The sequence below is a fragment of the Psammomys obesus genome, unplaced genomic scaffold (genome assembly GCF_907164565.1).
Source record: "Psammomys obesus unplaced genomic scaffold, mPsaObe1.curated_primary_1811, whole genome shotgun sequence".
NCBI lineage: Eukaryota > Metazoa > Chordata > Mammalia > Rodentia > Muridae > Psammomys > Psammomys obesus.
Window position 1 is genome coordinate 7,632,490 of NW_026596100.1, and position 12,826 is coordinate 7,645,315.

Below are 12,826 nucleotides of genomic sequence, written 5' to 3' on the forward strand. Positions count from 1 at the left end.
TACATAGTCTTTCTTTAAAACACAGAATAAAATCAGCTTTGACATAAAAGCAATGAACATCATACAAATAAACAATACAGTTAGAGTCAACCTGGCCCCTATATTTGCCAACAACAATGAAAAATTCTTGGCAAATATCCTGTGAGTTACCAGATCTGGGCCAAACAGGTTAGATGAGTAGCCTTGGTATAATAAGAAAATCAGAAACTGGAGAGCCTGTTCCACTTAGGAAGCGATAAGATATCAGGATACACAGTTACTGACATACATATATACTGGTATATACGGTTAGTTATAATAGATATTCTCAATAGGAGCAAGGGAATGTCAAGGTATTAAAGCCAATCATTTCAGAGCATCTCTGATTATGTTTTTAAAACTATGTAATATCAGTCTTGCTATAGCAAGAATAAGAGGAGAATGCAAAGAAGGTAAGGGGAATTGCAGTACCCAGAAGAAAGAAGATGATTTTAGACAGCTCCACCTTCTAAATGTGAGACAGATATTTCAGACTGTTAAAGGTATACAATAATGATGAAGTACCTGGTATATAAGAAATTGCAAATACATTTCTTCCAAATGATGCATGCTTAATCTCTCTCACAAATTCTTTGGTGTCAGTTTTGAAACATTGGATCCGGCCATTTTCCCTGTCTGCCACACATAACTGGTCCAAATGAGGCACAAGGGCCAAACTGTGAGGAACACTGAACTGGCCTGGCTTAGGGCTGCTCCCTGAAGACTCTACAGAACAAAGAAAAGTCACAGACACACTATTTATAAAGTATTTCAAAGTCTGATGTCAGAGCTTTATAAGTTTCCAAATTCATGAAAATAAGCCATTTATACTTATTACCTACAGGTGCATTACAGATATATAGGAGAAAAACCAAACCCATGTCTGTTTTTTGGTCCTACTGACTCAGAATTCTCATTAGAAATCAAGAGTCATAACAGGTACCTTCTCCAAACTGGGTGATGAACTTTCCGCTTGGTGAAAACTGCACAATCCGACTGTTGCAGTAGCCATCTGATATGAAGACGGCCCCAGTGCTGGGGTCCACAGCCACATCCGTGGGCTGGCAGAAATGACTTTGGTCACTGCCAGGTTGCATGCTCCTTCCCAGAACTAGGAGAGGGCCTTCTTTGCTATGTGGATCCAATTTGAACACCTTTTCAAAAAACAAAACAAAAAACAAAACAGCAAAACTTTATCTACTTTTCGTGATTATGGTTGACACACACTCACATGATAATGATCATCTGAACAAGCAATTAGAGTATAAATGGCAGACAGAGACTTAGTCAAAAGAAGATGCTTTTAAAATTAGAAAGGACCCTAGAAGTCATCTAGTCTAATTCTTATTTCACAATTAGACATATGGAAATTATTTTGCAAAAGTCATCTAGTTAATAAATAGCAAATAGGAACCTGTATTTAAACTTGAATTTATCTCCACTTCCTTCTTTTCCTCTTTATCCAATACTATAATGATCAGATAGCACATGAGGCATAGGTATTCCCTGAGTGAAACTGAAACTCCTTGAAAGAACATGTTAATGACTTCTAAGTCTTTGAATGTTTTTCATATATATTATATATATAACTTATAGATACATATATATATATATATCTTTATATTACCATCATTATGTTTAACAAACTTATCTTTTATGGGTGAGGCTTTAAGAAAATTTTATGATTAAAATACAGTAAGTTTTGAAAGGTCGAAGGTTTGATTTTCTTACATACTTAATAGAGGCTTTGCTTTAATTTACAGAAAATAATGTTGGATTAGGAAAGAAGTCATAAAACATAAATTAAAAAAGAAGGAAGGAAAAAAAAGAAATAAGACCTAAGGAACAGGAAATAGTGGGCAGTGTAAACATTGAGGAGGAAAGTGGAAGGGTTCTGTAGCTATTACAGGGAAGGTCCATTCCTAGCTGTTAGTGTCCTGTGAGCTCAAGGGTGAAGAGAGGCCTGACAACATGTTGAGTTTTCCTAGCAGAATACAAAAAGAAAAGAGCTGAGGTGCTGACTGGGACAGGCTGAACCTCGGTATCTTCTAAATTCATACATCAGAACCCTAACTTCCATGGTGATGGGAGGAGGAGGGAAGTAGGCCATCATGGTGAATCCTCACAGGAAAGGTTGGTGTCTTTGCAAGAGGAGACACAAGAGCTTGCTCTCTTTGTCACAAAGGACACAATGAGAAGATGGCTGTCTGAATCCCAGGGTTGGGCCCACAGCAGAACCCTATGATCTAGAACCCTGATCTCAGGTGCCCAGGGATTAGATCTGTGAGAAAGGAACTCACTGGTAGCTTACACAGCACTGAACCCACGGTACTTTGGATCGGCACACAGCACTTACTGTGACATGACCGCGCATATTGTTTGTTATGACTATTTTAGCCATAGACAAAGTTTTAGTAAAATCCAGAACAGTTTGAAAACTAAAGCTCCTTAGCTTCTGTGTGAATACTGCCAAACGGGAACACCCACCTGGTGTAGGGCCACATCTGTGACCCAGTAATTTCCTTCTTTATCTATGCTCAAGCCATGTGGCAAATAAAACCTGCAAAAGAAAAATGACCCCCTTATACTTTTCCAAGCACAGATGAGAGAAATTTAACTGTAATTAAACCATAGAGTAATACGCTTTATAAAATAGCAGTATATTTTATCATTATAGAGAAGATCAAATTGAATTTTTAAGTGTGAATTGTGAGAACAGGCAGAGACCTCCTGTGACGAAGCTCAAGCAGAAGTTAAGTGATCATATTAAAAATCTACAAATGAGGCATACATAAAATTACAACTATTTATTATGAGGAATGCTCTATTAAGCAGCACAAATAACATCAAGTTCAACACAAGTTTTCAGACAATAAATATTACTGTTTCAGAACATACATAAAACAAATTGCCTTGAGAAATAACTACATTTCTGTAGGTTTAATAGTTAAAATAGAGTACAACAAAAAATAATGTTATAGGCTTTTTGTATGTGAGTGCTCATGATGTATGCACATATGTGTCTGTAGTCAGGTTGATGTCAGCTGTCTATAGATCACTCATCACCTTATGTTTTAAGATAGGGCATCTCATTGAACTTGAGTTTACCAATTGGCTAGACTGGCTGGTCAGAAAGTCCCAGAGGCCTCCTGTCTCTATCCTGTGCCCCACCTTAGCCTCAGCTCTGGGGTTACTAATGTGAACTGTGTCCAGCTTTTATGTGATTTCTAGGGATTTATAACAGCATGTCAACATAAGATCTCATGTCTGTGACTTAAATGTTTTAAGAATGGCTATGGGAGATAATGAAACATAAAAATAATGACTCTCAAAAGGGCTGTGACTCTCCAGGGAGAATGAATTGGTAAGCTGAACAATCCGTTAGGAAAAGTCAGTCTACTTAGCATATCTAACTCGTGTGCACAGAGGTCCACAGGATTGAAAAACAGTTATTTAACACGTGGGGAATACACTAAGGTGGCCCTGTTCAAATGACATCTGAGCAGCCAAGCCTTCTCTGTCTGCTTCTAGCCATGGTAGGGTATTGGCACCAGAATATTTTTTTTTAATGAGCCAAGTGCATTAACGCTTTGATCTTGACTAATTGGCTGAACTAGATGCCTGCTTTGGCCCCTGAAAGTGAGGATTTCGTTTGCTTGCAGCATTGACACTTCATAGTTGGCCAAGTTGCGTTAGCAGCAGTTGTTCTACCATCCATGTTGATTCTGTCCTGGGATGAGGATGCCTCTGATTAATGGCTACAGCTCTAGAGGCACAGGCTCAAACACATAGTAGAGGTGGTATTATAGTTTGGCCCCTGACTTACCTGAAAATACTATTTAAAAAGCCAAGCTTCATCATAGCAATCTCTTTTGGTAGCTGCGTTCAAAGCAGAGGCTATCTGCATTTCACAGAAGCTGGCCTTCCTGGGCTTAAGCAAATGGAGTGGAGCTTAGTCCTGAAAGCTGCCAGGTTATAATGGGTCAGGGTAACTCTGGAAGCAGATGTCCCTTTCTTTCAATGACCATGAATATTAGCCAACCGTTTTTGCCTGCCAAACACTATCTAGGAATCAGACCAAATAATGAGTGGCTTTCAGATCCAAATTACATGTGCAAGCTAAGGGAAATCTAAAAAGGGTATTTGTTTAGTCTTCACTTTTTGATGGGCAAGAAGTCTTTTATTCTTATCACTGATTGCATGGTAAATTGAGTATATAATTTTTATGATAAGGATTAAAAAAACAAATTTCAGTCTGGCTGACTAAGAACTTACTTCATCATATATATCAAAAGCCATCTCAACCGTGACTATAATTTGTAATAGCCATTAGCCATAGCCCAGGATGTAATTTTTTTAATTTATAAACTGAGAAACTAACATTGCTTATATGTATGATATACTTGTGTTGTATATCATACATATACTTGTGAAAGTAACGATACATTCAAATTTAACCCATGGTGTTTAAATCAAGCTAATTAACAATCTAGGATATCAAATACTTTTTATAGTAAGTACTTGTATAGTGAGAATTTTGGTTTCTTAAAAAACCCAGTTATATTATGTGACTATGTTTTTGTTTTAATCCCAGGTGTGGGAGATGGGGTTGCTTCAGATTGTCCACAGCCATTAACTATGATTATCTCATGCACTAGGAGGGGCATGATTATAGCCAGCTGCAGTTTAATTCTAGGGACCCTAGGGAGGGTAGGAAGGAAAGAGCCCTGAGAAACCGTGTGATGGCTGCTGCTCCCCTGCTGCTGCTGGTCTCTGATGTTATGTTTGCTAGTGGTGGATTGCTGGTCTGCTGGAAGTAGTCTAAAGAGGTCTAGGTCATCTTTCCTCTTTAACCTTCTTTCTCACCTACCTAGTGTTGGGGGCTTGGAAGGCATTGGGGTGAAGAAGAATAGTAGATATAAGAACCCAATAAAATAGCTTAAAAAGCTTGCCTACATTTTTGAAATTTATTCTTAGCAATTTTGAAAAAATGGCCATTTTTCAGTATGGATAGAATTTCTTTTTTGAGTTTTAAAGATGATTCTAACATTCAGTTAAATTTCAGAATCATTTGAAAGAGTGGTCCAATTAGCCTCCTGTTTAAGAGCAGCTTTGCAACACATTCATGACCCCAGAGTGTACTTTATACTCAGAGCAGGTGTGACAGCTTAAATAGCAAGTAAGCCATTTTACTCACAGGTTCTTTCCACTGGACTTAAGTACTGCAGCATTATTTGGATCTATGACGAGAATGGTGTCTTCTTCAATTGGTCCAAGGCCTCTTTGTTGGTAGACAAACTTGCTGTCAAATGAGCTACACAAAATATATTATAATGGAAAATTAAAAACCCATAATTCTGGGGCACTTGATAAACACAGACCACTTACTTGAGAACCTCAGTACAAACTCAGAGGGGCTGGGTGCACTTGACTGCATGGTCTCTTGAGCTGAATTATCAACTATCATGGATGGTCAGTGTGCTGTGGCATTGACTTTGATGGGACATGCAGCCACAGACCCACCAGGCCTAAAGCATTTGGGCTCATTTACGCAATGGGGTTTGAGAAACCCTGACCCAGAGCTGTTACAGCAACTAAGACTTCTTAAAAAGCTTTTCACAGTTTACAAATCAATGATATTTAAAAAAAAATGTATGAGGCTAACTTATTTTAACTCTCTTTGTAATAATTACAGTGGTACAGGAGGGATAAGAAGGATCACTGTACCAGCCAAAAGTAAAGCATGGGAGCACAAAAGAATATAAATAGAACATTCAAAATATTTCAAGAAAAGAACACAGGATTTATTATTGAAACAAAATTACACTTAGAGAAATGAAACTTCTATTTTTAGCAGCTTTTCATTACTGAAAAATGGTTAATTATAGAGTAATTGGTTTCAAATGAATATAGTAGTTTCTGCTTCTTTAAAACAGCATCTTCTGGGTTATAAACTATTATAGAAATACCTTTCAAATTTATATTTGAATAGTATTATTTTTCCTTAGAATGCCAGTTATAACAGATACCGTACTTATTTCAATTCTTGTTTCAAAAGTTTACATTAGCCCCTCCTCATCCTTATCAGATAGGGTCCTAGATCCCAGTGGTGTCTGCCACCAAAGATAGTACCAAACCCTCAGTCTACTACAGTTTTTCCTATGCAGCCACGTTGTGAGAAAGCTTCAGGTATAAACTGGGAACATCAAGAGACTAAAAATCAGTAACTAATAACAAAATAAATATGATAGAATTTTGAAATTTCAAGCATCATGGATCCTGGGATTTGGGGCCATTTTTTCCTAAGATAAGGATGACTTGAGCAAAACACAGTGATGCTGTAGGTTTGCTTACGAGATGGCTGCTAAGTGACTAATACGTGGGCGATGGATCCAGTGTGTAGATTATAATCAAAGAGACGATTCTAGTCTTGGGCAAGATAGAAGGAGACTTTATTATACTCCTCAGATTAACAGACGGTTACAGGGTTACAATGTGTAATTATTCATTTCTAGAATTTTCTACTTCATACTTTTGGACTGGGTTACATGCACGTAGCGGAAAGCACAGTGAAACCCCACGTAAGGAGACTCGTGTGTTTATGGTGCAAGTGACAAAGGTGTGCTGCTGCCTAAGCTCATGTTGCGAGGATGTAAATGGACCAAATACCAAGAAACCATTCTACACACTCAACAACAGAGCACTGAACCAGCACACACAGAGGTGTGACTAAATAACTATATACACATTTTTTTATTTTTGCTCAACTGGGTAATCAGAAGAATTGGAATAGCACCAAATATCTGTCGAGACATATCGACAACTCGGGAAGGTGACGGACAGACTGCTCAAGTACATCATGAATCTATTTATTAGTTGGCTGGGATTTTTTTTTTTTTTTTTTTTTTTTTTGTGGATCTGATAAAGAGGTCCCAGTAGGAACAAAGAAAGTTTTAAATCATACTCACTCGCCATTAAAAATATCTATCACATAATTATCGGAGCTTCTTGACTAGAAAGGTCTTTGGGGTATATTTTTCCTGAAAGATCGCAGTAAGTCCCCGAAGTAGTCCTTATTAATGATGTATTCAGTTGAACACAAAATATTGATTTAACTTTGTCAGCCTAAAACTTAAGTAAAATTGTTGACACAAGCTATCATGTGTAGTTAAAACCACAGAGCAGTGACTAGAAAAAAGCATATATTTATAAAACATATGCAGCTTCAGTTATAATGTCTCTCTCACATAATGAAATGCATTGTATTTTAAATTAGTGTCTATTCACCATATAAAATGACGGATTTTATTGAAAATTTCATACATGTCTGTTTTGTCTTTTGGTTTCATTTATAATCACCTCCATTATGATAGTCCACTTAGCCCAAACGGTCACAAACTTCTACTTCCACATCACACAATACCTTAAATCGATATTTTGTATGAGAGATAACATGAAATAGTTTGCTTTCTGAGTTTTAGTTTCTTTGCTCAATATTCAATGACATAATTTTGTCCTTTAAAGATAAATAAAATTCATTGTCCACATATGCTATACTTTCCTTAACCACTCTTCTGCTGATATACATTTTGGCTGAATATATAAAGTAACTATATTTTTATTCTTCACCAAGGGAAATTTTAATTGAGGTGAATTTAGATTCACACAGTTATAAGAAATGACAGAGCTTCTGTATTAAACTATTTCCATCTTTTCTCAATGACATTTTGTAAACTACATAGAACATCATGACTAGAGCATTAACATTGATAGATCCACTGCTTATATTTTGATTTCCCTATTGCTTTTATATTCCTTAAAAGTTTTATTGAGACATAAGGTTTTGTTGCTTTGGTGTAGAATATATGGATCCACTATTTTTCTGGCGGAATGCACTTAGCATTTGGTAAGATGGAAAATTCCTAAGTCCTTACAATTCTCACCAAGTGCTGTCCATTTTGCATACAGCGAGTGTTCTGACTCATCACTAATAGCTCATAACTGTGGCATTCCAATGGCCTATTATGTCCCTTCACAAAGCAATGGCATATCAGACCTCAGCACACCCAATTCTGTATCTCCCCTTTGCAGAATAATAAGCTACTTGGAACACAGTATATTTCCTTACAGCTTTCTACTATAATGGGTTGTAGTAAATCTGTAAGTTAACTGCCTCCCTTCTGTCTTGTTATTCACTTAAATATTCACCATCCATCTCTGATCATGTAATACTTTTGAAACAAGTAACAAAAACAAAACTCCTTCAACTTAATGATAGAAAGAAATAAGGATCATTCCTCATTTGTCAAGTTCAGTCTTAATAAAATTTAAAAATATAATTATTATTCTTTTGTTTTCACAGACTCAAAACACTAAGCTTGCCTTCTGGGAATAAAAATCTGTGTTAATGAACAGAGATAAATAATTCAGTCTCAGAGTACTATCCCTGGCAAGTCAAAAAAGAACGTTGGAGCGGATGAACAGGTCAGTAAGGAATAACCGTCATGAAGTCCCTGTCCTGCATTGCCCACAGTGTAGACAGACATCTGCAGAGTAACTTGTGTTCTTCTTGAACAGACACAACTTGTGTGATGGCATCTCCACGTAAGGCCCAGAAACGTCAGGTTTCTAGTATTGGTAACAGGTAGGAAAATTAACTCAGGGGACTCTCCCTTTCATTCCATCAGTTACTTTTTCAAGGTATGGCAGAAAACTATGAAATGGCAAACTGAAAGAGAATCCTAACAAAAGTTAATACAAAGTAAATAAACCCATTCTCTATAATCATAATTTGGGACAATTGAAGCCACCAGCTTTCTCAGATTATCACTGTGTATTTCCCAATACCGCATGATAATATAGCAACTGAATATTGTGGGTTTTGTTTGATTTGCAGATACATTTCCAGATACATCTAGGTCATTTGTGTGTAAAAATGGCATCTTACATAGTGAACTAGTTACTTTTCCATGAAATTACATTTATCTTACAGATTATTACTACACTTCTGTTGTATCTCTGAAGGTTCTCTCAGTGAGTAGGTATGTTTCTGAATTTACTAACGAGGGGATCTATTTATGCACTCACCACAAACAAACAAACAAACACAAAAACAAAAGAAAAAACAAAATTCAAATATTAGACACCTTATTTACATTAATACCATTTAACTATAGCGATTTACCTGTAGCTACATGAATAACAAAAGGAAAGTATAAAATTCTGAGGAAAATTGCAGCTTCAAAGGCATTGACCACAATTAAATGGATCAACCCTTTCATTTAACATCCTCCAGCAGATGTCTGTCTGTTTAAACTGGCAGCACCAAAAGATAGTCAGACAATGAAATGATTGGTTATCTTTCCTAATCCTTTCACTTGAGATGGCCAGAGTTCCATGGAACTAACAGCTGGTCTTAGGTGTTACACAGGGCAAATAATAAAGCACAGACTGTTTTTGAAATGAGAAAACTGCACCACACACACACACACACACACACACACACACACACACACACACACACAATCTGCCAAACAAAATAGTCTATAAACTCTCTTGTAATTCAAAGAAAGATAACCCTTGACCAGCTCAAAAATAGATGTCAGATTATAGAGTGAGCTTTATTGTTGCTATAGCAAACGGATTAGCTGGTGTTTTAAAGCCGAGAACCCTGCTTCTGTGCTTGCAGAGAAGTCTTTATTTCAACCACATTTAACTTTTCACAGGGTATAATAATACCCTTGCACATTTCACACAGTGCCAAGAGCACGGATGGATTCTGTATGCCTCTCTGAAAAGGCACTCAGTTGCAAAGACTGAGCAGTGGCCTATGGGCTGGAATTCATCAGTTCTTTATTTTAACAGTTTGAATTCCCCATTAATGATTTTGCACATTAGCAGCTAATCAAACAGTTTAGATAAGGCTGAGAAGAAATGCTTTGCCATATTCACATACATACAAAGGACCAAAAGAAGAAGAAAATAAACTTGCGCGCCATCAATCAAAATTAAGGGAATGCAAGATAAGTAATAACGTGAAGAAAAAAGTGGCATGTTGTTGTAATTATATAAATTAAGAAACTGCAAAAGAACCATAGGTTTTCAACAGAACAAATAAGCTCTCTAATGTTAGGGGAACAGCTTATAAAGCCCTCCTAAGTGGGGGCATGTTTAAAATATTACATTAAAAAATTGCCTGAATGCATACATGGTTTGGAAAACTCCTGTGAGAAGGAAAAAAGACAGAGAAACCAGCGCAGCTGTTTGGCACTCTTGATGGGCCTAAATCTGGAGGCCCCAATAAGCAGTGAAGAGAGTATGGAACCAGATATCAAGACTCTTGGGCTCTAGATGATTTTCAGTCAATACAACCACTGGGCACAAGTGTTGTAATAAAATGCATGTTGTTATTAATCGATATGAGGCCCTTATTAAAAACCCCCACTTCATTTCAGACAAGGTGCTCACATTCAGGCAGCTCAAATGTCTTGATGCATATCTCAAAGCTACAAAGCAAAGTGGTCATGAAGGCAATGCCACATCACCTGTCTCGAGAAACATGGTCGCCTCTAAAGAAACTGACTCCTGTAATGGAAGTTTTGGTTTCTTTGTATGTTGTATAAGTATGCTTTTGTTTTAATCCCAAGTGTGGGATTTTAGTTAGGCTATAGTTTGTCCACACCTGTTAACTGTCGCATTCGGGGTGTGATCTTTCTTAGCTGGTAATAGCCTTCCATGTGCTACATGGAGAGGGGCGTGGTCTAGGACTCTGAGAGTATAAATATGAGGCCTAGAAAGAGACCCTGTGCTGGCATTCTGGAGTGGTGTTCTGAGTGGCATTCGGTGTTGGCCTGTGGCGTGAAGCAGTTTGGAGAGACCAGAGACTAGAGATGGTGTGGTGGTTTGGAGTGGACAGATGGAGAGAAAAGCTTCAGGGAGCAGCAATATGGAGGAACCTGATGGCTGCAGTTGATGGAGATTGGCATAGAGCCATAAAAAAAATCTTGACCCTAACAAGCAGGGAGAAGTAAAGGGGTTGGGGTCCCCCTTCCCTATTAACCTTTTCTCTCTCTTGTACTTAAGGTTGTGGGGTTGATGGAAAGGAGATAGAGGCCTAAACACCCCAAATAAAGCAGAGTTAAGAAGAAGACTGCTACAGGTGGCTTTGCACTACAGACTCCATTAGACTGGAGAAGAACAGTGAATGATGAATCAGAAAGAGCGGCACAGGAGTGGGAGAGGGTGGCCTCTGCAATCCGGGTCATTGCGGTATGGCAGAGAACCAGCATTCCGAAGCACTCTTTTCATAGGGCTCACCTTTCTTTCCGGTACGCAGAAATGGCGAATGTTTCACTCATTTTGAGTTGTGTTGTTTGGGTCTAATAAAATCTTAAGGTATAAAAGAAAGAGCAGGTATTGAAGCAAAACCTCAGTCGGGTAATTCATTGCATGCAGGCTCCAGAGAGCTACAGAAGAATCCTGTACTGAAGTTTTAACTCAAATTTGGAATAAAATCGATTTCCAGCACATCTAGGCAACATTCCACCAAGATGGTAATCAATGAAGATAGGGCTTGTGAGCTAAATGGAGGATGCTAAGAGGACCTAAAGTTCTCTGTGCACCAAGCTTACAGGATAGATCACGCACAATTAAAAAAAAATAGTTATTTTTATTCCATGTGCATTGGTGTTTGTCTGCATGTATGTCTGTGTGAGGGTGGTTGGATTTCCTAGAACCAGAGCTACAGACACTCTTGAACTGCCATGTGGGTGCTGGGGGTTGAACCTAGGTCCTCTGGAAGAGCAGCCAGTGCTTTTAACCATGGAGCCATCTCTCTAGCCCATAGTCACATATTTTAAACTACATTTATAAAGCATGAAAGCTGGGTTCATCAGATACCTAATATAAGGTTAGGAGGGTTGTTTTACCTTCTGGATAATTAGGATTAAAATATCTGTAAAGTTAAACAATATTAAAGCTATCGAAGTGACATATAGCTGAGATAAAGTCTTTAATATTCTGCAAAATACCAAACATAGATTTCTAGAAAAAAAGCTATTAGATCTATTTCATGAATATATTTGAAGATTTTAGGAGATGAAAAATTAAACAGAGAGCAACTTGGTGTTAGAACTACTAAAAAGGAAAATAAAATATTGATTTGAAGGGAGAACTCAGTGATAGAGTATTTGGTTCCCAGCAACACACACACACACACATACACACACACACACACACACACACACACACACACACACACAGGCACATGCATACACATAGATACACGTACACAGACAAACATACACAGATAAAAGTGCATACAATGACAACACAGACACAGGCAAACACAAACATACCCATAGACACTCACACAGTGAATATAATCCTTTGACACTAGATAGCTAGAAAACACATCAAAGAAAGTAATTGTACCACCGTTGGATAGAATATGTATGGTGATGGGGCTACTTACTTCCAGAGAAAAGTCATTAAAGAACCAAAAACCCACTGCCTTCAGATTAAAACAATCACATCATCATGAAGGTAGGTTGAGGGCCTAGGGAACATTTAGCAGATAAATGCAGATAAAAGATGGGAGAAAACCCCATTCTGAATTAACGTGATGAAAGAACACTCAGACTTGAGTTTAGCATGTGGAGAACTCTATGACTTCTGGAAAGGCCTTAGAATTGTGTATGAGTCCATACACAGGAACTTTGTTAACACCGTAAAACGTCTAATGTAGAAATCAAGCCTTCTACTGGTATTTGCTCTGTCACTGTTCAATGTATGGTATCCCATTTTGTAA

At 37.6% G+C, this 12,826-nt stretch overlaps 1 protein-coding gene across 12 annotated transcripts in view; it reads right to left on the reverse strand.

Annotated features, from left to right (window-relative positions):
* Pam (peptidylglycine alpha-amidating monooxygenase) overlaps positions 1-12,826 on the reverse strand; it is a 295,916-nt gene that overhangs the window by 22,705 nt on the left and 260,385 nt on the right. For all 12 annotated transcript variants that reach the window (XM_055628355.1, XM_055628353.1, XM_055628350.1 and 9 more), the window contains 4 exons: positions 5,216-5,332; positions 2,506-2,578; positions 962-1,172; positions 544-744 (listed from right to left, as the gene is read on the reverse strand). In XM_055628355.1, coding sequence (XP_055484330.1) covers positions 544-744; positions 962-1,172; positions 2,506-2,578; positions 5,216-5,332 — 602 coding nt within the window. The remainder of the gene's footprint in view (positions 1-543; positions 745-961; positions 1,173-2,505; positions 2,579-5,215; positions 5,333-12,826) is intronic.